At 41.3% G+C, this 25,481-nt stretch overlaps 1 protein-coding gene across 1 annotated transcript in view; it reads right to left on the reverse strand.

Moving 5' to 3' along the window:
- The window catches only part of Gnptab (N-acetylglucosamine-1-phosphate transferase subunits alpha and beta), a 71,608-nt gene that overhangs the window by 15,687 nt on the left and 30,440 nt on the right, over positions 1-25,481 (reverse strand). The window contains exons 6-13 of the mRNA XM_090328504.1: positions 24,733-24,797; positions 24,230-24,364; positions 16,771-16,932; positions 15,869-16,048; positions 15,186-15,356; positions 12,613-12,736; positions 4,596-4,799; positions 1,574-2,625 (exon numbers count right to left, since the gene is read on the reverse strand). Coding sequence (XP_090184630.1) covers positions 1,574-2,625; positions 4,596-4,799; positions 12,613-12,736; positions 15,186-15,356; positions 15,869-16,048; positions 16,771-16,932; positions 24,230-24,364; positions 24,733-24,797 — 2,093 coding nt within the window. The remainder of the gene's footprint in view (positions 1-1,573; positions 2,626-4,595; positions 4,800-12,612; positions 12,737-15,185; positions 15,357-15,868; positions 16,049-16,770; positions 16,933-24,229; positions 24,365-24,732; positions 24,798-25,481) is intronic.

Consider the following 25,481-nt stretch of genomic DNA (forward strand, 5'->3'; position numbering starts at 1 on the left):
CTCATGTTGGTAACCAGTGTTGGTTAGCCTGAATACAGAACAGCACATGCTCCCTCACACTACTGGTGAGAATGAAGTGGTCCCACACATTAGAAGGACATTCAAAATCTGCAAGCTTGAAACAGACCCAGTAACCTAGTTATTCTACCTGAGGCAATAAAAACATAAGCTTGAGATATATGTATTGGGATATTTATTGCAATGTCATTGGTATTTGCAGAACACTGGAAGTACTTTGCAGCTGTTAGAAACACAACGGTACTAACAAGGGTTCACTATTAAATCAAAACGCAACCAAAGGGAAACATACCCACATTGTTACTTCACTGCTGAGAGAATGGAAACTATATAATTTATTGTATGCTTATGTACCTATAGGAAAGTACTAAGCTACTGACTAAGCTGTTAAGAATGGCTATCTCAAAAGGAAAAATGGAAAGAAGTGCTTCCCCTTTTCTATGGGAATATAGAAACATTTCAGCAGTTTATAGTAAGTAGTGGTTTTTTTTTAAATCAAATATAAATGAGTTGCCACTCAATAAAGAAGTTTATGAACACAATGAATCTCCATCAGTGTCACTCTTCCTTTCATCATTCTCTCCCACCCCTCCTAACCCTACCCCTTTTCTCCATTTTCTTAATTTTGAAGGACATGCATTCAATTTTATGACTGCATTCAGTGCTGGGGTTTAGAACTCATGGCCTTGATGCTCCTTTGGCTTGTTTGGGTGGTGCTCTACCAGTTGAACCACATTTCTAGCCCTGCTCTTTGACAGTTATTTTGGAGAGGGAGTCTTTAAAAAGTCTCAGGGACTTTTAAAGAAAAATAAAAGGTAGAAAAGTGCAGAAACAAACATAGGCAAGAACTCCACAGTTCTTCGTTCAGTTATTAGTCACTTCCAACATGAGAGGAACAAGACAGTTCTCCCCTTACCCTCTTATTCCCACTCAACACACACCCGTGCTGGGCTTCTTTATAATCCAGCCCAGGCCAAGTGGCCTAATATCCAAAGCAGGGCTGAGATGCAATCGCTTCAGACTCTTTGCCCAATCCTCAAGGGAGACCTCATCTCTGTCATCCCTACTGGTCTCCGAGTCTCCATGTGCAGTCATCATGCTCGAATGTCTCCCATTCCCCAGTACTCAGCACATGGGAAAGGGCATAAATGACACCATGGCCCAGTGAACCACAAATAGCACAGATCAAAAGGGCTCCAAATTTGAGATGGTAACAAATTATCTGAACCTCGGGTTGCTTTTACCAGGCAAGCTGGAAAACAGATCCCACATGCTAAGCAGACAAGATACAGCAGTTCTCCTCCAGCTTTCTGGAGTATATCCACGTGATATCCATTACACAGATAAGATCTGTGTTCTAAACTATAAAATGGAACAACAGTAGTTAATACAGGACTCTTTAATCAGGATTGTTGGGACAGTTAAATGAAATCATGTAAGGGAATTACCTAGCTCAGATAGTGTTGGATAAATGGGAGCTTCTATTATATCATCACTTTAGGAAGGTAGCTATTTCTCCAGAAGATGATAAAGAGTAAGGTTGGGTCTAACTTACATCAAGAAGATCTTGGAAATACTTTCTTTTCTCCCATGGCAAAAATCCCGGGTAATTTCCGGTGTACTGCTGCAACTTTCTTCCAGCCAATACTTCTTCATTCCCTAGGTGATGGTCTGCCTTCCCCTCCATTCTGTGGCTCTTGTCTTTCCCTGGGAGCTCTTCTTTTGTGACATGGGCATCAGGTGGAATAATGAGAGATGATAGTTTTTCTCTGGACACAGTCCCACCTATTACACGATGCCTCTGAGTTTCCACTTTAAATTCTGTTTTACTCTCCTGACTGTGTGTTTTTGCTGTCCTTGTGGAAGTTGATCTCTGTAATCTTTGAGTTGTTCCTAAGCTGTCTCTGCCTTGGGAAACCAGTTTTTCTGGTGCACCCTTCACAGGGTCACTTATTCCATCTGTTACCAGAGCTCGATTGTTAACATCTGTATCCTGTACATTCATCAGGTATGATCTCAGCAAAGCTGACTTGGAAAAGTTGTATCCTTTCAAAGTGATGTCTCCATTCTCCAGTTGCAAATCCAAGTTGCTGAGACTCAACTGGGTCTCTTTGGGAAGGAGTGAAATATTCACCACAGGGATTTTCATCTCCTCCTGGGATCTCCCTGTGACGTTTTGTCTCTTAACCTTTGGAAAGCGTTTTTCTTCTGGAACATCCTCAAAAAGGACCTCTGCCTCTGGAAGAAGTGTTACAGTGCTAGCTAATGTTTCATAAGACTTCTGAGTTGTAGTGTTTAGTTTTGATTCTTCTCTTGTGTCCACGTCCACTACAATCTGGATTTTGAAATCTTCATCCTTTGCATTTTGAAATGTAATGTTGAAGTGTACAGTGGTGGCGTTCATTCCACGGTGCATGAGGAGGTGAATGGTTTTCCACTTATTGGCAATAGAAGTATGCCGAATTATTGGATTATCGCTATAGGCCCCTTCCACAGCTCTTTTTGCTATTTCGGCAAAGCTGAAGTAAGGCAGATATTCACCTTTTGGGACAACATAGTGAGTCTGGTTTGGGTGAAGAGTTACTTTATACATTTCATGAAAGTGATCTAGGGCAAAAAAAAAAACAGATTTTTGTTTTTTTAAATAAGCAATTTTACTCCCCTTAATTCTTTGGGTTTGAGGTTTAACAATAAATTTCCATGTCTTGGGGCTGGGAATATGGGCTAGTGGTAGAATATTAGCCTAGCATGCACAAAACCCTGGGTTCGATTCTTCAGTAACACATAAACAGAAAAAGCCAGAAGTGGGCTCTATGGCTCAAGTGGTAGAACGCTAGCCTTAAATAAAAGAAGCTTAAGGACTCTGAGTTAAAGCCCCAGGTTTGGTTGATAATAATAATAATAATAATAATAATAATAATATAAAAATAAATGAAAATAGCTAGGTACCAATGGTTTATGTCTATAATGGGAGCTACTCAGGAGTATGACATCTGAGGATCATAACTGGAAGCCAGCCTATGCAGATAACAAGAGATTCTTATCTCCCATTAGACCAAAAAAATCTAAAACTTGAGGTGTGGTTCAAGTGGTAGAGTGTCAGCTGTCAGTGAAAAAGCCAGCTATGGACATGGTATTGGAAATATAAACACAACTACATAGACATAAAAACTTATGACTCTACAGACATAATGTTTTATTACATAGATTAATATGGATCTATGACATACAAACCCTCAGCCTAATTTTGATTATGTTCTAAAATCCAGGTGCCAGTGATTGTCTATAGAGATTCCCTTCTTGAATACTTGTTTGTTAAACACATCATTTGAAATATGAGGTAAAAATCAATGTTTTCTTTAATAAGAAAAAAAAGACTGGAAAAAAAAAAGCCGCCTATGGATTCAAGTCCCAGTATGGGCACATATAAACAGATGAGGGAATGGGGGGGGGGGGAACTACTGTCTTTCACACACACACACATATACACAAACACACACACGACAATAGCTCTAAAGTACCTGCTGTATAATTTCTGAGTATATATTTGAAGGAATGTAAGTCTGCATAGAGACATCTGAATGTGGATATATATAAAATGGAGTATTATTACTCATATATATATATAAAATGAGGTATTATTACTCAATTATAAAAAAAGAATGGAATTATATTGTTTGCAGGAAAATAGTTAAAACCAGAAATCATCATGTTAAATGAAGTGCACCCTATAAAAAAAGATAAATATTCCATGTTCTTTCTCATATGCAGAAGAAAAATGGGGACTCTTTGGGGATGGTAACAAATGAGACAATGAAGGGGGTATAAATGGGATCAAAGTTCTTTTAAAGCATGTATGAAAACAGACTCAGTAAAATTGATTTTAAAAGAGGGTGAGGAGCGAGGCACTGGTGGTTCACTCCTGTTACCCCAGCTATGAGGGAGTCTGAGGATCACAGTTCAAAGCCAGCCTGGCTCCAATTAAATACCAGAAAACAGAATGTGGTACTGTGACTCAAAGGGGTAGAGCAGTAGCCTTAAGTAAAAAGAGCTCAGGGACAGCACCCAGGCACTGAGTTCAAGCCCCAGAATGACACATTTAAAAAAAAAAAAAAAAGGCAGGCAGAGGAGGAGGATAAGAAAGAGTAACAGAGAGGTAAATTTGCTTAAAGTACAGTACATGCATATATGGAAATATCACAATGAAACCTCTGAGCAGTCAATAAATACTAATGCGAGTGGGAGGGCAGAAATAAAATCACTAGTCTGGATGCAAGGCCAAGAAAAAACAAGACAGAGTATAATTAGTTTAGTACCTCTATTTGTCAAGGATTCCCCTTTATTTCTATTTTTTTTTTCCCCAGTCCTGGGATTGAGCTGAGGGCCTGAGCACTGTCCTTGGACTTTCTCAAGTCTAGAGCTCTACCACTTGAGCCCCAGCACCACTCCCAGCTTTTTTTCTATGTGCGTGGTAACCAGGAATCGAACTTGGGTCTTCGTGCATGCTAGGCAAGCACTCTACCACTAGGCCAAACTCCTGGCCCTATTTCTAATATGTTTTATGACCATAAACATACCTTGTCCACAGTCACCAGCGTCAAACCCACAGGGCAGGACATTGCAGGCTTGGTCACAAAATTTGTCAGCAAGCCAAGAATTTGCACACCCTTGGTTACAGTAAGAGACACTGGTTATCCCTCCTCCAAAGTGCCATGGCTGTCCAATTCCGATGCTTCCAGGACCTACACCTCCTGGGGCATAGCGGCTGCCTCCATTGTTACCTGCAGAGGAAGACAGCAAGATGGAATTGTTCTGGGCTTTTAATTTTGACAACAAAACAAAACAAAAACAAAAAAACCCAACTTTTCCTTTCTTATTAATGCTTGCAAGATTGACACGTGAATTGTAGGCAGTGAAGATTCATCTCAGCTGGGTGCCGATGGTCCATGCCTGTAATCCTAGCCAGAGGAGCAGCAGAGGTGAGGAGGATCATGGTTCAAGGTCAGACAAGAGGCAAAAGAAGAAACTGGAAAGGGTCCATCACATGTGAGTAGAACAGGACTCAGGTTTGTTTGGTGATGGTGACGGGGAAAAGTAGGCAAGGTGAAGGAGGGAACAGGGAGAGATTATTTTAAGGGCTGGGCTGTGGGCATGGACCAAGTGGTAGGTCCTTGCCTATCAAGGACAATGACTACTTACTGGAACTATCCAAACTATGTCTGAGCAATAAGGCAAGAAGCAAACATTAAAGGAATCCAAATAGAGAAGGAGGAAGTGAAACTTTCCCTCTTTTCAGATGACACGATTGTTTACTTATTATAGACTCTACTCCCAAGTTACTTAAGCTGATTCAAAAGTTTGGCAAAGGAGCAGGGTATAAAATTAACCCTCAAAAATCAACTGCATTCCTCTATGCCAACAGTGAGAGGAAGGAGGCAACAATCAAGAAAGCAACTCCTTTTGCAATAGTCTCAAAGAAAATACCTAGGAATTAACTAAGAATGTAAAGAACCTTTTTGATGAAAACTTTAAAACCCTGAAAAAGGAAATTAAAGCAGAACTGAGGAAATGGAAAAACCTCCCATGATCCTGGATTGGAAGAATCAACATCGTGAAAATGACAATTTTGCCAAGGGCTATCTATAAATTCAATGCAATACCCATCAATATCCCAATGTCATTCTTTAAAGAAATAGAAGAGGAAATCCAAAATTTCATATAGAATAATAAAAAACCCCGAATAGCAAAAACACTTCTTAGCAGAAAGAACAGCTCAGGAGGAATTTCAATTCCAAACTTTAGACTCGTACTGGCACAAGAACAGGCCTGAAGACAAATGGAATAGAACTTAGGACCCAGATATTAAACCACAGACCTATGGCCACCTAATCTTTGATAAGGGAGCCAAAAAAATAGAATGGAAGAAAGACATTCTCTTCAACAAATGGTGCTGGCAGAACTGGTTTAAGCATCTGCAGAAAACTAAAGTTGGATCCTTCTTTGTCCACTGCACTAGAATTAACTCCAAATGGATCAAAGAGCTCGAGGTAAAAGCCGACACACTGAAAACTTTACAAGAAGGAATAGGAGATACACTAGGTCTCCTTGGCAAAGGTCGAAACTTTCTCAATAAGGACCAAGAAACACAACAAATCAGAGAAAAGCTGGATAAGTGGGACTGCATTAAACTGCAGAGCTTTTGTATGGCAAAGGACATAGCTAGTAAATTAATTAGGAAGCCTACAGAATGGGAGATCTTCACTAACCATACAACAAAGGCCTTATATCTAAATTATATCAACAGCTCAAAAAATTGAATCAATCCAAAACTCACCTCCAAAATAAGAACCATCCCATTAACAGATGGGCCAAAGACTTAAAGACAGTCTTCTCTGAAGAAGAAACAAAAATGGCCTATAGACACATGAAGAAATGCTCAACATCTCTGGTCATAAAAGAAATGCAAATCAAAACAACTCTAAGATTCCACCTCACTCCAGTTAGAATGGCCAGGATCAAGAAATCTAATAACAACAGATGCTGGAGGGGATGTGGCCAGGAGGGATCACTACTACACTGTTGGTGGGAGTGCAAACTCGTTCAACCACTATGGAAAGCAGTATGGCAGTTCCTCAAAAGACTAAACATAGAGCTCCCCTATGGCCCAGCAATTCCACTACTTGGCATGCATCCAATTGCCCAGAAACAAGGACATACTAAATCCACTAGTACAATGATGTTCATTGCAGCACTATTTATCATAGCAAAGATATGGAATCAACCCAGATGTCCCTCAGTTGATGAGTGGATGAACAAGATGTTTTTATACACAATGGAATTCTATGTTGCTGTCAGAAGGAATGACATCGCCCCATTTGTAAGGAAATGGAAAGACTTAGAAAAAATCATATTAAGTGAAGTAAGCCAGACTCAAAGAAACATAGGCCAAAAGTCTTCCCCATTTGTCATAATCAGTAGAAACCTTGGGCCCTCCTAGCAGAGATTTACAATAGAACAAAATCTAGAGACATAAGGCCAAATAGTATGACACTAAATGTAAGGACTCCAGGATAAGGAAACAAAAGCCACATAATGAGTGATGTTGTCCTTAATGTACTATGTTATCTTTCATCTCTTTTGCCATCCCTTGGTTATCTCATATTGTTACAATGTTTCAGCTTGTTATCTGATATATTTTATATGTGCTTAATTGGTTATTTGAAATTGGATAGGGAAGGGGGGAAATCAAATGAGCGGGGGGGGGGGGGGGGGGGGGGGGGAGGAGGGGAGGGAAATGGGGACCATGTCATAAGAAAGAGTATCAATGTTTATGAAGTTAAGCACCTTCTATCTGGTAAATATAATGTAACCCTTTTATTAATCACAATAAAAAAAGATCATTTGATCATTCTAATAGATGCAGCAAAAAAAAAAAAGTCAATGGTTTCTGGACCAAGTGGTAGAGCTCTTGCCTTCAGAAAGCCCAAGAACAGTGCTCACGCCCTAAGTTCAAGCCCCAGGACTGGCAAAAAAAAAAAAAAGTGCCAGAAAGAAGGACTATTAAAAACTTGGAAGGTGACAGAAAGAAGTGGGGAGAGTTAGAAGGGTACGTGAACTTGGTAAATGCTTGCTTTGCTGTTTGTCTATAGAAATGCTACTGGGAATCTCATTTTGTCCAAATTTGCTTGAATAAATATATGAAACTGAAAAAAAAAATCAATGGCCTTCCTGTATGCCAACAACAAGGAGAGGCAGAAATCAGGAAAGCAACTCCTTTTGCAATAGAATCAAAGAAAATAAAATACTTAGGAATTAACTAAAGATGTAAAACTTTATGATAAAAACTTTAAAAACCTGAAAAAGGAAACCAAGGCAGAACTAAGAAAATGGAAAAACCTATTGGAAGAATTAACATCAGAAAATGGCAATCCTGCCAAGGGCTATCTACAAATTCAATGCTATGCCCATCAACATCACAGTGTCTTTAATGAAATGAAGGAAGCAATTCAAAATTTCATATGGAATAATAAAAGACCCCAAATAGCAAAAACAATCCTTAGCAGAAAGAACAGCACTAGAGGAATACTAATACCAAACTTCAGACTATTACAAAGCTATAGCAATCACAACGGCTTGGTACTGAGACAAGAATTGGCCTGAGGACCAATAAAATAGAACTGAAGACCCAGAAATCAACCCATAGATCTATGGCTAGCTAATCTTTGATAAGGGAGCCAAAAAAAATAGAATGAAAGATAGCCTCTTTCACAAATGGTGCTGGCAGAATTGGTTAAGCACCTGCAAAATAGTAAAGCTGGATCCTTATATGTCACCCTGCACCAGAATTAATTCCAAATGGACCAAAGACCTTGAGGTCAAAGCAGATACCCTGAAAACTTTACAGGAAGGAATAGGAAATACAGTAGGATTCCTTGGTACAGGTCAAAACTTTCTTAATAAAGGTCCAGAAACACACAGACTAAAGAAAGTTTGGACAAATGGGACTGCATTAAACTACAGAGTTTCTGTATGGCAAAAGACAGCTAGCAAGTTAAATAGAAAACCCACAGAATGGGAGAAGCTCTTCACTAGCCATACAACAGACAAAGGTATCAAGTCTAAAATATTCCTCAGTTCAAAAAATTGAATCTCTCAAAAACCATCCCACTAAAAAATAGGCTAAAGACTTAAAGAGAGACTTCTCTGAGGAGAAAATAAAAATGGCCTATAACACATGAGGAAATGCTTGACATCTCTGGCCATACAAGAAATGCTAATCAAAACAACTTTGAGATTCTACCTCACTCCAGTTAGAATGGCCATGATCAAGAAATCTAGTAACAACAGATGCTGGTGGGATGTGGCCAGGAAGGATCACTACTACTACATTGTTGGTGGGAATGTAAACTGGTTCAACCACTTTGGAAAGCAGTATGGTGGTTCCTTAAAAGACTAAACATAGAGCTCCCCTATGACTCAGCAATCCCACTCTTTGGCATTTACCCAAATGTCCAAAAGCATGGCCATACTAAAGCTACTAGCATAACAATGTTCACTGAAGCAATATTTACCATAGCTAAGATATGGAACCAACCCGGATGCCCCTCAGTAGGGGAATAGATCAAGAAAATGTGGTACTTATACACAATGGAATTCTATGCTGCTATCAGAAAGAATGGCACTGCCCCATTTGCTTTTTTTTTCATATATTTTTTATTGTAATTAATAGAAGGGTTACATGATATTTGCCAGATAGATGGTGCCTTAATTCCCATACATTGATACCCTTTCACATGTCTTGGTCCCCATTTCCCTCCACCCCACCCCCACCCCTCATCTTGTTTTCCCCCCGTTCCCTATCCAATTTCAAATAACCAAATATAAATATATACAGATATATAAGGTAACAAAGTGAGATACTGTAACAATATGAGATAACCAAGGGACAGCAAAAGAGATGAGAGATAACACAGTACCTCAACAACAGCAATCATTCATTATATGGCTTATGTTTCTATATCCTAGAGATCCTTTCATTTAGCATCCTACTATATGGCCTTTTGCATCAAGGTTTTGCTCTATTGTAAATCTCTGCTAGGAGAGCCCAAAGTTTCTACTGATTATGACAAGTGAGGGAAACCACTGAGCCTAAGTTCCTTTGAGTCTGGCTTACTTCACTTAATATGATCTTTTCTAAGTCTTTCCATTTCCTAACAAATGGGGCGATGTCATTCTTTCTGACAGCACCATAGAATTCCATTGTGTACAAATACCACATCTTGTTGATCCACTCATCAACTGAGGGACATCTGGGTTGGTTCCATATCTTTGCTATGGTAAATAGTGCTGCAATGAACATCATTATGCTAGTGGATTTAGTATGTCCTTGTTTCTGGGCAATTGGATGCATGCCAAGTAGTGAAATTGCTGGGTCATAGGGGAGCTCTATGTTTAGTCTTTTGAGGAACTGCCATACTGCTTTCCATAGTGGTTGAACGAGTTTGCACTCCCACCAACAGTGTAGTAGTGATCCCTCCTGGCCACATCCCCTCCAGCATCTGTTGTTATTAGATTTCTTGATCCTGGCCATTCTAACTGGAGTGAGGTGGAATCTTAGAGTTGTTTTGATTTGCATTTCTTTTATGACCAGAGATGTTGAGCATTTCTTTATGTGTCTGCCGGGGCCTACCGGCAGCAAATTGGGGTTCCTGAAAGAGGGGGCAGGGACTGGAAAAAATAGAAGAGAGACAAACACATCGGGTCTGGGAGGTCTGCAGCCCAGGCAAAAACTGCCGCCTCGTTTATTGTCAACTCCAGGCTTATATCCCTTCTTGAAACCAGGGAACTTCCAGCTGTTACATTCATATGGTAAATATCAGGTCATTTAAACAGAATAAGGCCATGAAACAATAAGACAATAAAGCCATTGTCTGATGCAAATCAAGGTACAATTTGATTCCACTCTGGCTCCCAACATGTGTCGATAGGCCATTTTTGTTTCTTCTTCAGAGAATACTCTCTTTAAGTCTTTGGCCCATCTTTTAATGGGATGGTTGTTACTTTGGAGATGAGTTTTGGACTGATTCAATTTTTTGAGCTGTTGATATATTTTAGATATGAGGTCTTTGTCTGTTGTATGGTTGGTGAAGATCTTCTCCCACTCTGTAGGTTTCCTAATTAGTTTACTAGCTATGTCCTTCTTTGCCATACAAAAGCTCTGAAGTTTAATGCAGTCCCACTTATCCAGCCTTTCTCTGATTTGTTGTGATTCCTGGTCCTTATTAAGAAAGTTTCGACCTGGGCACTGCCCTATTTGTAAGGAAATGGAAAGACCTGGAAAAAAATCATGTTAAATGAAGTAAGCCAGACTCAAAGGAGCACAGGCTCTGTGGTTTCTCTCATTTGTAATAATTAGTGCACATTTAGGATTCTCCCAACACAGGACCACAATATCTCAAAAGCTGTGTACATATGGTCATACAGGATAAGACTAAACAAAATGAACTCTAGGTTAATGAAACAAATGGCTTATCTTTGTGATTGCTGTTCTTAATGTACTATGCAAAGTTATTCCTTTTTCTCTGCTTTTTTCCACTCATGAGGTTACCGTATCTGAATTTGTATACTTGTATACTGTATATACACTTATTGGTTTATTTGAAATAGGGAAGGGAAGGGAGAAAACAAAATGACTGAGAGGGGGAGAGAGGGACAAAAACATGAGAAGGGGTATCAAGTTTCAAGAAATAATGTACCTACCACCCAACGGATGTAATTGTAACCCCTCTATACATTATCTCGACAATAAAATACAATTAAAAAAGAAAAAAACTATGCCTGATTGGTAGGTACAGTGGCTCACATCAGTAATCCTAGCTACTTAGGAGTCTGGAATCTGAAGATCTCGGTTCAAAGCTAGGCCAGGAACTAAAGTCCTTGAGACTCTTATCTCCAATTAACTGTCAGAAAACTGGAAATGGCGCTGTGGTTCAAGGGGTAGGGTGGTAGCCTTGAGCTGAAGAGCTCAGGAACAGTGCTCAGGCCCAGTGTTCAAGCCCCACGACTGACCAAAAACAAAAACAAAAACAAAACAAAACTATGTCTGAATTAGATTTTAACAGTCCACTTAGGGATGTCTTGTGACCCATCCCCCAATACCTATTTAGCTCAATTGTGTTCTTTCCCTATAGCTGCTGGTATATTATAAAAGTGCACTTCAAAAATCTGACTGAAAACCAGTTTGAAGCATTGGTTTTTTTAATAGTCAACGTATTTCCTAATCTGCTTTCTCATAGGAACATGAAGACAGGAATATTGGTACACACATGTTCTATTCAATGCTTTATAAACTGGATGGTAGTAGGTAAATGTAAATGACGCTATTATCAACCAGTGTGGGCATGGATGTATGGGCAGGGAGAAGAGCTGCAGCACATCCCACAGCTTGCTACTGCCATAATAAGAAAAAAGGTTTTCGTTTTTCACTGAGCACTGGTGGCTCATGCCTATAATCCTAGCAATCAGGAAACTGAGATCCGTAGATCCTGGCTCAATGCTGCCTGAGCAGGAAAAGTCTATGACTCTCTTATCCCCACTTACACAGCAAAAAAAGAAGAAGAAAAAAAAAAAGCTGGAAGTGGATCTATGGTTCATCTGGCACAGCACCGGCCTTGGGCAAAAAGTCAGAAAGTCCCCACTTACACAGCAAAAAAAGAAGAAGAAAAAAAAAAAGCTGGAAGTGGATCTATGGTTCAACTGGCACAGCACCGGCCTTGGGCAAAAAGTCAGAAAGCGTCTAGGCCTTGAATTAAAGCCCCAGTCCCGATACACTCATACATGAAAAGATTTTGCAAGTGCAAAGCCAACATGCAAAAATGCCCTTGACAGTGGATAATATGAAAAAAATACAAAAAAAAAAACCCAAAACCAAAACCCTGAATCATGTAGAAGCTGATCATCAGCTCCCATGAGTCCGAGTCTAAGCTTGCTGCTTTACTGCCATGCATGGCTTAGATAAGGCTATGGCAAGCACATTCAAAGATGGAATGAAAATAACTCTATGAAAGTAACAAATCATAGTTGAACAAACCTTACCAGAGCAATCACCACCATCCCAATCACAGGCTGAATTATTACAAGCCTTATCACAGTAGCCATCTTTAATCCAGGAACCTGGGCAGCCCTCAGCACAGTTGGGCACAGGCCATGTCAAGTAAACCTGTAAGAGAAAATACGATTCGATATTTCTGCCCTCTAAATTCCTTTTTGAATAAAAACAAGCCTATCCAAAGCCATCTTCCAAGCACTGAGAGTCTACACTCACGCTCGTTCTCGGAAGCCCTCTCTGGTCCCTGCTATACTGCCTGCACTTGGCACATGACTCTCTCCTGTTACTCAAGGAAAACAGAAGGGCTAACTAGTCAGGAGGCTGAGATCTGAGGATTGTGGGTCAAAGTTGGCCCGGGCACAAAAGTCCATGAGACTCATGTCCAATTAACCACTAGAAAATGGGAAGTGGTGCTGTGGCTCATGGGGTAGGGTGGTAACCTTGAGCTGAAGAGCTCACAGACAGTGCTGAGGCCCAGAGTTCAAATCCCACGACCAACTGGGGTAGGGAGGCAGGTGGGGGAGGGAAGCAGAAGGGAACTCAGCTCAGCTCATACATCTGGTTCTCACAACATGCTCTTACACCCTACTCTGAAATAAAACAGCCATATGTCAGACTTCAGTGTGAGTACAAAAATGAGTCACCAAGCTTGGGAAGTATGCTCAATAAGTCACCATGGCAGCTCTTCAACAACCACGAGCATACCTACATCCCGTCTCGTATAAACGCTGAAAGACTAGATTCAACCCCCACATATCCTGAGCTCTTCAAATGAGCAACCGGATGCGTGGTTACTTTTAATACTGAAATCATGAAAAATCAACACATGCACCCCCCCTTGAAAATTCTATGCTTCTGCACATTCCATTTCTTTTGATTATTTTTCCTCACCTAAAAAAAGTTTGTTCTTCCAAATATGTGTCAATTCAGAAGGGGGTCTCCCCTACCTCACCTTCAATCCTCACCCTCAGAAAGCACAGCACAGCAAACTGGCTGGTTTTGTTTGTCCTCTGGTATGCCAAAAGGTCAACTTCCCAGCCACACAATTCAACGTGGAGATGACCAGCGAACAGGAGAACAGGACTGAGCCAGTGGGTAGCACGAATATCAACAAAATGATGTGCTATTCACATTGACACTCAACTGCAGAGTCTGACAAGTCACAGCTCCTGGCAGTAAGCCTCTAACTGATCACTAGTGTTTTGGGGTTTTTTTGTTTGTTTTGTGGGGTCATGGGGCTTGAAGTGAGCCTGGGCCCGGTCCCTGAGCTCTTCAGCTCAAGGCTACCACCCTACCCAGGAGGCAAGCCTCATTTTCCATTTTCTAGAAGTTAATTGGAGATAAGAGTCTCAGGTCCTTTTGTGTCTGGGCTGGCTTTGAACCTTGATCCTCAAACCTCAGCCTTCTGAGTAGCGAGGATTACAGGCATGAGCCACCCCGGCCCTGGCTGATCACTAGTACTTTTTTTAAACAGTGATTTTCCCACCACCAGGCAGATAGAAAACAAAAGGTCAAGTCATTCCCCAAAACAACCCTAAAGACTGGTTCTGGCCGCTACATTCTTGACACTGCTCCACCTGCCGCTTAGCAAAGCCTGAGGGAGAAAGGCCCCTTCCCTCATGACACTTCTCCCATACCTGTGCAAGCGGGTCATTCTGTTGCTACCTTAACTACAATGTTGCAAAGTGATTTTGTTATACTATAAACCAGAAGGGAAATTTCAACAAAGAAAAGAAAATGGTACAAAGGATAAATGAGTTGATTTTAAGTTTCTGAGATGTGGGAAGCAAATTTCCTATTGCAGTCTTCTTGCTCCTATACTGTTGGGGCCCTAAGGCTTAGTGCTCAAAACCACCTTATTTGTTAATACTTGAATATAGAAGTATATTCTATAATACATACTTGTTATCATACCTACACAGTAGAGCATCCCTGGTACACAAACCATGGATATAAAATAGTATAATATAGTATTTATACACACGCACACACGTGCACACACACACACGCACACGCACACGCACACACAAAGATTGACACTATGGCTCAAACCTAAAATCCTCATTACTCAGAAGGCTGAGATCTGAGGATTGTAGTTTGAAGCCAATCTGGGCAGGAAAGTCCATCAGAGTCTTATTTCCAATAAACTACTTAGAAAAAGCCAGAAGAGGTACTGTGGCTCAAGTTGTAGAGCAAAATAGCTCAGGGACAGTGCCCAGGGGGAGTTCAAGTCCCACAACTGACATTAAAAAAAAAGCGAGGAGAGGGGGGAAGAAAAGGGGGACAAAAACATGAGAAGGGGTATCAAGTTCCAAGAAGTAATGTGCCACTACCTGACGAATGTAACTGTAACCCCTCTATATACTATGCTGACAATAAAATACAATTAAAAAAAAAAAGCCAAGCACAATGGCTCACTCAGCTCATGCTACTCAGGAAGTTGAGATCTGAAGACTGAAGTTTGAAGCCAACCTGAGCAGGAAAGTCCATGAGATTCTTATCTCCCACAAATGACAGCAAGTACATAACAAGCTAGGCATCCTCTCCCTTGGACACTCACCTTCTGACCTTTGGAGTGACTGTAAAAATCATCTGGCCAGACATCTTTCCCAAACATGACATCGTCATTCAGGTAGATAAACTTCTGTGACAGCCCTTCAATGCGATGAATGTGACTCTCAATAGCAGGTGAACTAAAGGTAGGCAAGTGGCTCAAATTTCGAAAAACATCCTTTTAACAGAAAAAGAAGATGAGAGTTGTTCTGGTTCTGGGGGGGGGGGGGGAGGATGAAAGGTTGGTGCCAAAGGCTTATCCCCTTGTATTCCTAGCTTCTCAAGGGACTAGGATTGGTTTGAGAACTGAGTTCAAAGCTAACCCCAGCAGAAAAACTTGTGAGACTCCTATTTCCAATTAATCAGCAACAAGATGGAAGTGATAGTGTGGATCAAGTGGTAGAGTCAAAAAAGCAAGCGAGGGTATGTGGCCATGAATCCAAGTTCTAGGACCAGTACAAAAAAATTAAATTGACGAGCAGAGCACAAAGGAAGGGTAAGGGAAATTAAAGTATGAGATATTTGTACTACATTAAAGAACAGAATAGGGGCTGGAGTTGTGGCTCTCATGGTAGCACGCCTGCTGAGCATACATGAGGCTCTGAGTTCAAACTGCAGTATTGCAAAACCAAGGAGCAACAAAAGCCAACTAGGATGCCACACACAGAATGTGAAAAGGCATTTATGTACCTGGTGTGTTACTATTGTCACTCGAGGATTGTCAAGGTTCAGCCAGGAAGGAATCTGCCCATTGGTGACAATAAAAATATTCCGAACCCATGGTGCATGTTTCTCAATAGATCTCAACGAATATCGCAGCTCTTCATTATCTTCGAAACGGCTGGCAGACACGTCTTCATCCTGCTTAGACTGGGAGAAACATTCAGCACATAAGCACATGAAGTATCTAAGTTACATCTCTTCTGCCTCCTTCTCAGTCTTTACTCCCCTCCTTCTCATCTTCCACCTAATTACCCTCTGCTCTCAAGGAGCTCTGACCAGTTTTAAAGATGCAGTTCTAATATTTAAACAGCATAAGTCAATGCAAACAAACTCGGGGTGTGTTTTTTTGCTGTTGTTTTTAACAGATTTCTAGGATTTTATTTTTCAAATGCCATCATGACTTAAAAACAGCATTCTAATTTTAATTATACATAAAAGGAGTGAAGAACCTGAATCCAAAGGGAAGCATTTTCAGAGATAGTATTTCCTGTATCTCCATTTCACTGGAAATTATTTTGTCTATATTCCAAAAGAAATTGGCCGAAGTTAACTACAAAGTTTTCCGCTGACGATGGCTTGTTATAATCACCCTTTTATTTGTAGGTCCTCTGGCATGGAGTTTAACAGATGCTGCTCTTGGGAGATGGTTGTATAGAATATCAGACTTAGTATTAAAAAAAAAACTAAGAAAATGCAGCATTTCACTATCACACTTCACAAAAAGGTAAGGATTCAATTCTGGATCACTTCAATTAATAGTAAACCATTGGTAGGTAGTGACTGGAACTTTAGCAAAGTTCCAGTTCCTTCTCCTAAGACAGTGACTTATAAATTCTAAGCCCATGAGTTGCAGTAGAATCTTTCCTCACCTGACTGATGGCACTCAGATCCCATAACAAATACGCAGGACTTATGGTCAGCTCTTTTCCATCAATGGTCATATTCTTCTTAGTTTGCTTATTCAGTTCTTGGAAACCTTTAGGGTTATTCAATTTTAGAAGAGCTACACTGGCCTCTGAATACAACTGCAACTGTCAAATAACACAAGAGTTATACATTGAAGAACTGAACCTCAAAAACTAAACATGTCTTAATGTACAGCTTTATCTTTAATTGAGAAATGGAAATCAGTTTCCCCAAAAGCAGAAGGCCTGAAAACCAGGCCAGATGCATTTCCCAGATGAATGCAACAGACCAGGTGTGAAGAGGAGGGGAAGGTGTATGAACAGAACACCTCAGGTGCCATATGAAGGTGGTGGCAGTCTAGAGGGCTACCAGGTGCCCTGAGAGGCCAGAATCTACTGTTCTCCTTTTAGATCGCCTTCGTATGCCAAGAGAAGTGGCTGCCTCGGCTTGGGCCACGAGGGGAGGAAGTTTAGTGTAGAGTATCTCCCCCAGCAGCGGCGATGAGGAAGGCACAGAAGCTGGCTGGAGAGCAAGCAGAATTGGGCTCTCCCTGGTCTCCTTTATTCTGTCCTGTACTAGACAGAAGCCGTGAGGACAGGTGAAAGCCCAGTGTTTCCATCTTCAACCAAAGAAGAGAAAACAAAACACAATTTTTGTTAAAATAAGTTCTGAATAACTTTTCAATTTCTGATAAAAAGAAGAGTGGAAAGTAAAGTGTATATCACTTCCCTCTCAGGTATAGATCCCTCAGTTCCACCTTCACAATGAGAGGGAAAAAAATGTATTTATCAGGAAAAAGTTTCTCATGGCTGCTACAAATCAGTGGAAAAGAAGTCATAAATTCAGTTCAAAGCCAGCCAGGGCAGGAAAGTCTATGGAGACACTTGTCTCTACTTAACAGAAAACAAGAAGTGGCGCACTGGCTCAATGTGGTAGAGTGCTAGCCTTGAGTGAAAAAGCTCAGGGGCAGCGTCCTGGGCCTGAGTTTGAGTTTAAGGTCCAAGACCAATCCCTCTCCACCACCCCCTTCTTCCCCCCAAAAAGTCAGAAGTAAAGCACTAAAGGGTATAGCAAGAGTTTCAGCCCCTTTAATCAAACAAGTTTAAATGTTGAAAGGTGGGAAGTGGCCTCTGCAAGGCACTAGGGGGCAGTCCAATACTGCCCATCTTCATTGCTTTGGCTGGACCATGTACAGGAGATGCTAAGGGTGAGTTGGTGGTAGTTTCTGTAATTATGAGCAACTGCCTCCATTTAAACTCTAAGTTTATTGAAATATTTAAGTGGTAAGAGTCTGAAAAGGAAAACCTCCCCAACTCATTCCCAATGGACATGCAGCTATTATTTTCGGTGTGAGATCTGGGGATGTATATTTTAACTGCAGACTCATTTGAACAACAGGAAGAAAGCCCCTAATTTACCTTTAAGTAGGCCAGGAATTTGGCCTAGTAGTAGGTAGAGTGCTTGCCTAGCATGCATGAAGGCCCGGGTTCAATTCTTCGGTACCACATACATAGAAAAAAGCCAGAAATAGTGCTGAGGCTCAAGTGACAGAGCTCTAGCCTTGAGAAAGTTCAAGGACAGTGCTCAGGCCGTGAGCTAAAGCCCCAGGACTGGGAGGAAAAAAAATAGAAAGAAAAAGAAAATGCTAGAAGTGGTGCTGTGGCCCAAGTGGTAGAGCTCTAGCCTTGAGAAAGCCCAAGGAAAATCAGGCCCTGAGCTCAAGCTCCAGGACTGGGGGAAAAAAAATAAATAAATAAAAAGAAAAAGCTGGAAGTGGTGCTGTGGCCCAAGTGGTAGAGCTCTAGCCTTGAGAAAGCCCAAGGACAGTGCTTAGACACTAAATTCAAGCCAAAAAATTTAACTTGCCTAGAAATAAGCCAAACTTTAACGTTTCTTGCTGGTTAAGTAATTTTTCTTTTTCTGGTGTGTTTTGCTCTGCCCTGCTGCTCACTGGCACGCAGTAGCTCAGTTGTTATAGCTGACCTCAGTCTTGACCCAACCATCACTGAGTCTATCTCATTTATGGCCTATGTAGACTTAATAAACATGGAGCCTGAAGGTTATTTAGTAGTATTTTAAATAATTTTGCAAATAAAAGTTTCCTATAAAGTCAGGTATGGAATTCCTCACTTCTGGCATAATCATGCTCAAAAGTTTTGGCTTTGCAACATTCTAGATTTCCAATGCTCAACTTGTAGTGCCATCTTTGGTGGCTGAACAGAAAGATGAAGTGAGCAGAGTCTTGGGGGGCATTGTGAAATTCCCCTCAGATTGCTCACCCTTCTGCCTGGCCACCTGTGCAGCCCTGGAGGCCACAACACATCCTCTCATCTCTTTCAAAACTTCCTCCAGGTCTCTGATCCATCCAGATCTTCTCCATCTCAAAGTATCAACTAACTGCCAACTCTAAATCTGCAGTCATCTCCTCATGATTGTAAATACCTCTCTTCCTCTCACACAACCACTCAGCAACTGTGAATACTAATTTATAACCAATGCAAGAATTTAACTGAAGCTGGGAATGTGTCTTAGTGGTTGAGTGCTTGCCTAGCATGCACGAAGACACAGGTTCAATTCCTCGGTACCACATACTTAGAAAAAGATTGAAATGGTGCTGTGGCTCAAGTGGTAGAGTATTAGCATTAAGCAAAAAGAAGCATAAGTACATTGCTCACACCCTGAGTTCAAGCCCAAGGACTGGCAAAAAGAATCCCACCTGTTCTCATATCTTGCATAATTAAAGAAGAAGAAAAAAACAAAATTTGTTTCTTTAAAACCAAGAAAAAAATTCTACCATGAATAAAAAAATGACTCAGAGCAACCTGAAAATAAAGACAAAGAGATAATCTGATCTATCAAAAGGCAATTTCTAGGTGGGTGTTGGCGGCTCACAGCTGTAATCACAACTCCTCAGGAAACTGAAATCCAGACCATCATGCTTTGACTCCAGCCTCAGAAATTTCATGTTCAAATTAACCAGCAAAAAGCTGGGCAAGGGGCTGGAGCATAGCCTACTGGTAGAGTGCTTGTCTGGCATACTTGAAACCCTGGGTGTGATTCCTGGGTACCATATACACAGAAAAAGCTGGAAGTGGTGCCCTGGCTCAGCAAAATGTGCCCAAGGACAGTGCCCAGACCTCGAGTTCAAGCTCCAGGACTAGAAAAAAAAAAAGCTGGGCAAGAAGAGTGGCTCATGTGACAGGACCCTTATGGAGCAAATAAGCTGAGGAGGCACTGGACTGTGAATTCAAACTCCAGTATCATCACCAAAAGGGGTGATTGTGCATACTGTATTCACAAATTGCTTTGCTGAATGGCAACTCTGATTTTTTTTTTTCCAGTCCTGGGCTTGAGCTCAGAGCCTGAGCACTGTCCTTGGACTTTCTCAAGGCTAGAGCTCTACCACTTGCGCCTCAGAACCACTTCCGGCTTTTTTCTATATGTGGTACCGAGGAATCAAACCCAGGTCTTCATGCATGCTAGGCAAGCACTTTAACCACTAGGCCAAACTCCCGGCTCCGCAACACCGATTTTTAAAACAAAAATAGTATCACCAAATTTCCTGAAAAGGCAATTTGTTTTTCATTGTTGTTGTTATTGTTGTTTTTCTGCTGGTCCTAGGGCTTGAACTCAGGGCCTGGGCACTGTCCTTGGACACTTTTGCCTAAGGCTAGTGTTTTATCACTTAGCTACAGCACCACTTCCAGTTTTTTTCTATGCATGTGGTACTGAGGAATCAAACCCAGGGCTTTGTGCATGCTAGGTAAGCACTCTAGCACTAGGCCACACTCCCAGCTAGAAAAGGCAATTTCTGTCCCTAACACACAAAAAATTCTTTTCAAGAAAACTAATAGGGTAACAAATTAGATCATAAAAGAATTCTCCTCAAGGCATCTCTTAACTAAAAAGCTTCTGAGAGAAAAAGATGTCCAGTATAGACACAACAGGGTCTATTATGTTACAAATGAAAGCATTTTCAAGTGCCATATCCTTTCTTCAGGAGAAAACAAAACAGTTTTCTTCTAAGATACAGAAAGGTCACAACAGCTTAGTCTAAAAGTACATTTCTATTACCGAAGCCCTGGTGTGGTGCCTGTAAGCACACCCTCTGAAAAGATTTCTCTCCACGGTCCCTGCTGCACAAGGCTTTATTCCTTCCCATTTCTTCAACAAGCATCTCTTAAGTACCTCCACATCCTCCTCCCTGCAAAGGTGAGCAGGAAAGTGTTTGTCCTTCAATGCTCACTGCCTGGCGAGGTTCTGAGAGACAGAACTGAGGCTCCAGGGCATGGGCCTTGAATAGTGCCTCCTCAAAAGCCGGGGAGGGCAAAGTGTCCCGGCTTTGCAGCTCCTCAAGTTCAAGCCTATCAGCCACTCCCCACCCCATACACCACATGCAATACACCCCAAGCTGAGCTCTGGGATTCCACCCCAGATCTAGCTTTACATCCTCCAGTACAGAGTATGATTATGCCATTACTTCCACCTTCACTAAAAATACTGAGTTCCCCTTTCACTCTTCTTCCTCCCCCTGCAGCTCTTGTCGCCATGTGATGCTGAGGATATTTCTGGAACTGTTTCCATCACTGGCATCTCACTGGGATCTCTGAAGAGGACTGTAATAGCACTGCTGGACAGGTTCTCCTACCTCTAGCCCCTTCCTTCTAATGGACCCACACTGTGTGCTCCTTCTGCTATGGACCAACTCTCTTCTGGCTCTGGGATGGGGTCTAGGCTCCTTAGTGTAACTCCACTTTGCTCAATCCGGCCTTACTTATCACTCAGCACCACCCCTAACAAAACCCTGGCCTGTGTTCTGGCTTCTAGGAACTGCCTTTCTGTAAAAGTTTACTTCCAAGCCCCACCCTCCTGCCCAAGATGCTTGCAGTGACCGGAAGGGAAGGTCTTCTCCCTTCTCTGCCCAGGAAATGGCAGCTCTGTCAGGACCCGGCAAAACTGTTTCCTACTCTATGAAGCCTACTTTGGCCTCAGGGGTGCCTAAAGCTAGGTGTTCTCTAAGCATATTATATAAACCCGTCAGGAACTGGTCATGCCCCGCCCCCCAAATGACACAAGCGCCTTTACCCACTCTGTTATCCTTAGTGTAGTTTCTAGCACACAGGAGGAACTTAACAAATGCTCATGATCTAAATGGATTGGAAGCCTATGCTAAGACATTTCATTCTTGGAGGAGCCATAATAAAACTTGGAAGTAGAGCTTGAATGCTGACACAGCATTGCTCTTCTCTTTCTTTCACCTCCCATATCACAAAGCCTAGTCCCTGAAGGTGACTGCAGATGCTCGAACCAGAAAGCAATCTGCAATGAATGCCATGTACAGTCAAGAGGACATTCCGACAAGTGCTGCCCTCCACCAAGAACAGCTGCACATCTCAGCAACTCATCACCCAGGTGAATGATGGGTGACTCAGTGGTAGAAGGAGATTCTTACCCTGCACCATGCCACTAACATGTAGTTAGCAGGGGGTGGATGACTGCCTGGGACTGGTATTCTCTGGCAGCCCAGTCCACACACAAGCCAACACTACAGAAGCAGTCAGCGCTGGGAACTGCTGCAGCAGGCCAGGAATCAATGAAAGTCCTGCTCTCGCTGATAAATGTATTACAGTTGGAATTATATACAGTCAAAAATGGCATTCTTCAGCCCTAGCATGAAAGTACATGAAACTCTTATCTCCAATAACCATCAGAAAACGGGAAGTGGTGCTTTGGTTCAAGGTTCAAGTGGTAGAGCACTAGTCCTGAGCTGAAGAGCTCAAGAACATAGCCTAGGCCCAGAGTTCAAGGCCCGTGATCAACCAAAAAAAAAAGGGGGGGGGAAGCAGGGCATTCTTTCTGTGTAAGGAAGTTATGATGACAGACAAAAATACAGATATATGGAGAGCCAGGAGTTTTGGCCTAGTGGTAGAAAGCTTGTTTAGCATGCATGAAGACCAGAGTCTGATTTCTCGGTTACCACATACATAGAAAAAGCCGGAAGTGGTACTGTGGCTCAAGTGGTAGAGCTCTAGCTTTGAGAAAGCCCAAGGATAGTGCTCAGGCCCTGAGTTCATGCCTCAAAATTGGCCCAAAAAAAAAAAAAGTACAGCAGATACACATGTCTACAATTCTAGGACTAACAGCTAGAAAACCACTGGCCATTTCAGCCATTTGGCTGTAAGCTAGTCTATCACTTTATCTGCCAAAATCAGTGCTAAAAATAACTCAGAGGAAGGAAAGACATAATATCTACATATCTACATCAACATAAACCAGCAACTGCAGATTAACAGCTAATGTGATCCTAGTACAGCTGAGCACTATGCTATGTCAAAGTAGAATAAAGAGAGCTTTCAAGGAAAATAAAAAATATATGGATGCCATTCACATTATTCTTATATTACAAAAATAACCCAATGCACCTTAAACAATAAAACACATGAGTAAATAAGCACAGGAAAAAGAACTATGGGCAAGGGACAGGGGGTAATAGAACACATCAGCAATGCATAAACCATGATTCACCTTAATTTTGGCTTCTACACCACTAACTTAGCCTTTATCTTCCCACCCCAATGCTGATACCACATGGCAAGTGGAGAAAATGAGGACCAGGCACACCACACTCACAGAGCAGTTCAGGAAGAGCAGTGCCTAACAACGTCTAAGCTAAGGACTTTACTTCCTACTCCAAGAGAAAAATATATTCATAGGCATGGTGGCTCACGCCTGTAATCCTCGCTACTCAAGAGGCTGAGATCTGAGGGTCCCAGCGGTTCAAAGACAGCCCGGGCACTAAAGACCGTGAGATTCTTATCCCCAATTAACCAGGAGTGGTGCTGTGGCTCAAGGGGCAGGGCAGTAGCCTTGAGCTGAAGAGCTCATGGACAATGACCAGGCCCAGAGTTCAAGCCCCTTGACTGACCAAAAAAAAAAAAAAAAAAAAGTAAAAAAAAATTCAAAATATGTAACTGGCTCCATTGGCTAACAGTGACTTGAACTGATAATTTCACATTACCAAACATACTAGCTGTCTGAAGCATATATGAAGGCAAGTTTTAATTTAATAATATGCAAGTTGGAGCCTTAAAACACTAAGCAAACTTCCCTGCCTCATCCTCTTAGGCCTCCATTTCTGTACACCACAAATGGTACCAAGGCTGGGTCTGTTTTGTTCACTCGTGGACATCTGTCAGTGAATCTCGCTTCTTTCTGGGAAGTCAACTAATACTCCTAATATTCTGTGCAAAAGAGGAGTAATGAGTGATCTTCCATCAACACCTTTAAAACGGCATGTGAAAACCAAAATGGCTCTTTGCCGTTGAGGAATGCTGGTTATACTTGGAACAAAATGTGCCATGAGGGAAGGGTTAGGCATTGAGAGGAGATACGCCATGCTGATGGCTTTTTCCAAGATCTTACCAGCTTTATTTTAGAAGAAAGGTTTTCTGGCAATTTTGTCTTCAGTTGATTTGTTTCCTTGAATGTTAGAGGAAATCCGCTCAGAAAGGCCAAGTCTTGCATGAGCACTAAGCCAGGGACTTCTTTATCTGTTGTCTAAAGTAAAAGGGGGAAAGACACAACTTATTTCCACATGATAAGGCTGGTGAAAACTTACAGCCGAAAAACTTAGTTGTGAAAACAGGCTGGTGATAACCTAAGAAGCTAGAAATGAGAAAATATCTACTGTACCATGTAAGCTTCAAGGTAAGAACGGTGCCATTACATAAGTCACCTCAGAGAAAAATGTATGAAAAGAGCTAAACATGGTGGCACACATCTTTAATCCCAGCACTTTGGAGGCGAAGGCAGGAAGATTCGCCTCAGCTATATAAGGCTATCTCAAAAAGTAAAAATCTCACAGAAAAACTACTCTATCATTCATGTTCATAAAAGTACAATTAGAATTCAAGATGATGACATACCAAGTAACCCCTCCAAACTGTCTGTCTGCTGTTTCCTTTAAACAGACCAGCATAGGCATCTTCAACTACAATAAAGAATATAAGAGACAAACATTTTATTTACATTTGAAGGAGGTTGTCGTTGTCAACTTTATCAAACCAATAAAATTCCTAGTAATTATTAAAAAAATAAATTGTTCTAAGTGGAGCTGTGGCTCAAAGTGGTAGAGAACTAACCTTGAGCTGAAGAGCTCAGGGACAGTGCCCAGGCCCAGAGTTCAAGCCCCATAACTAACAATAAATAAATACACAAATAAATAAATAAATGAATAAATTGTTCTGCAGGTATAAATGTGATTCAGCTCAGTAAAACTCACTGTTCTATACCTATATACAGATTTCTAAAATGTCATAAAAGGTGCAGTTACAAATTGCTCCTAAAATATTAATCCATAGTTCTTTTACTTCCAACTTAATGTATTAGTAGTTCCTTCTGCATCTGTTCAAATAATATTACCCATCTTTGCAAAGGGGTTGAGGAAAGAGGGGCACGGCAGAAAATCTACAACATCATCCAAAAAAAAAGAAACATCAAAGCACTAGGATATGACATATAAGTTGATCCATTCAGGTCTAGAAACAATCGTATTTTAACAATTACATAACCATGCTATCCTGCAGGACACTGTGCAAACCAGTCTGACTGTTATTAAAGTAGCATAATACACAGCCTTATTAGATGGTAGTTGAAGGAGGGGACATAAAAACTT

Source organism: Megascapheus bottae, chromosome 2 (assembly GCF_031878675.1).
Source record: "Megascapheus bottae isolate mThoBot1 chromosome 2, mThoBot2.hap1, whole genome shotgun sequence".
Lineage (NCBI taxonomy): Eukaryota > Metazoa > Chordata > Mammalia > Rodentia > Geomyidae > Megascapheus > Megascapheus bottae.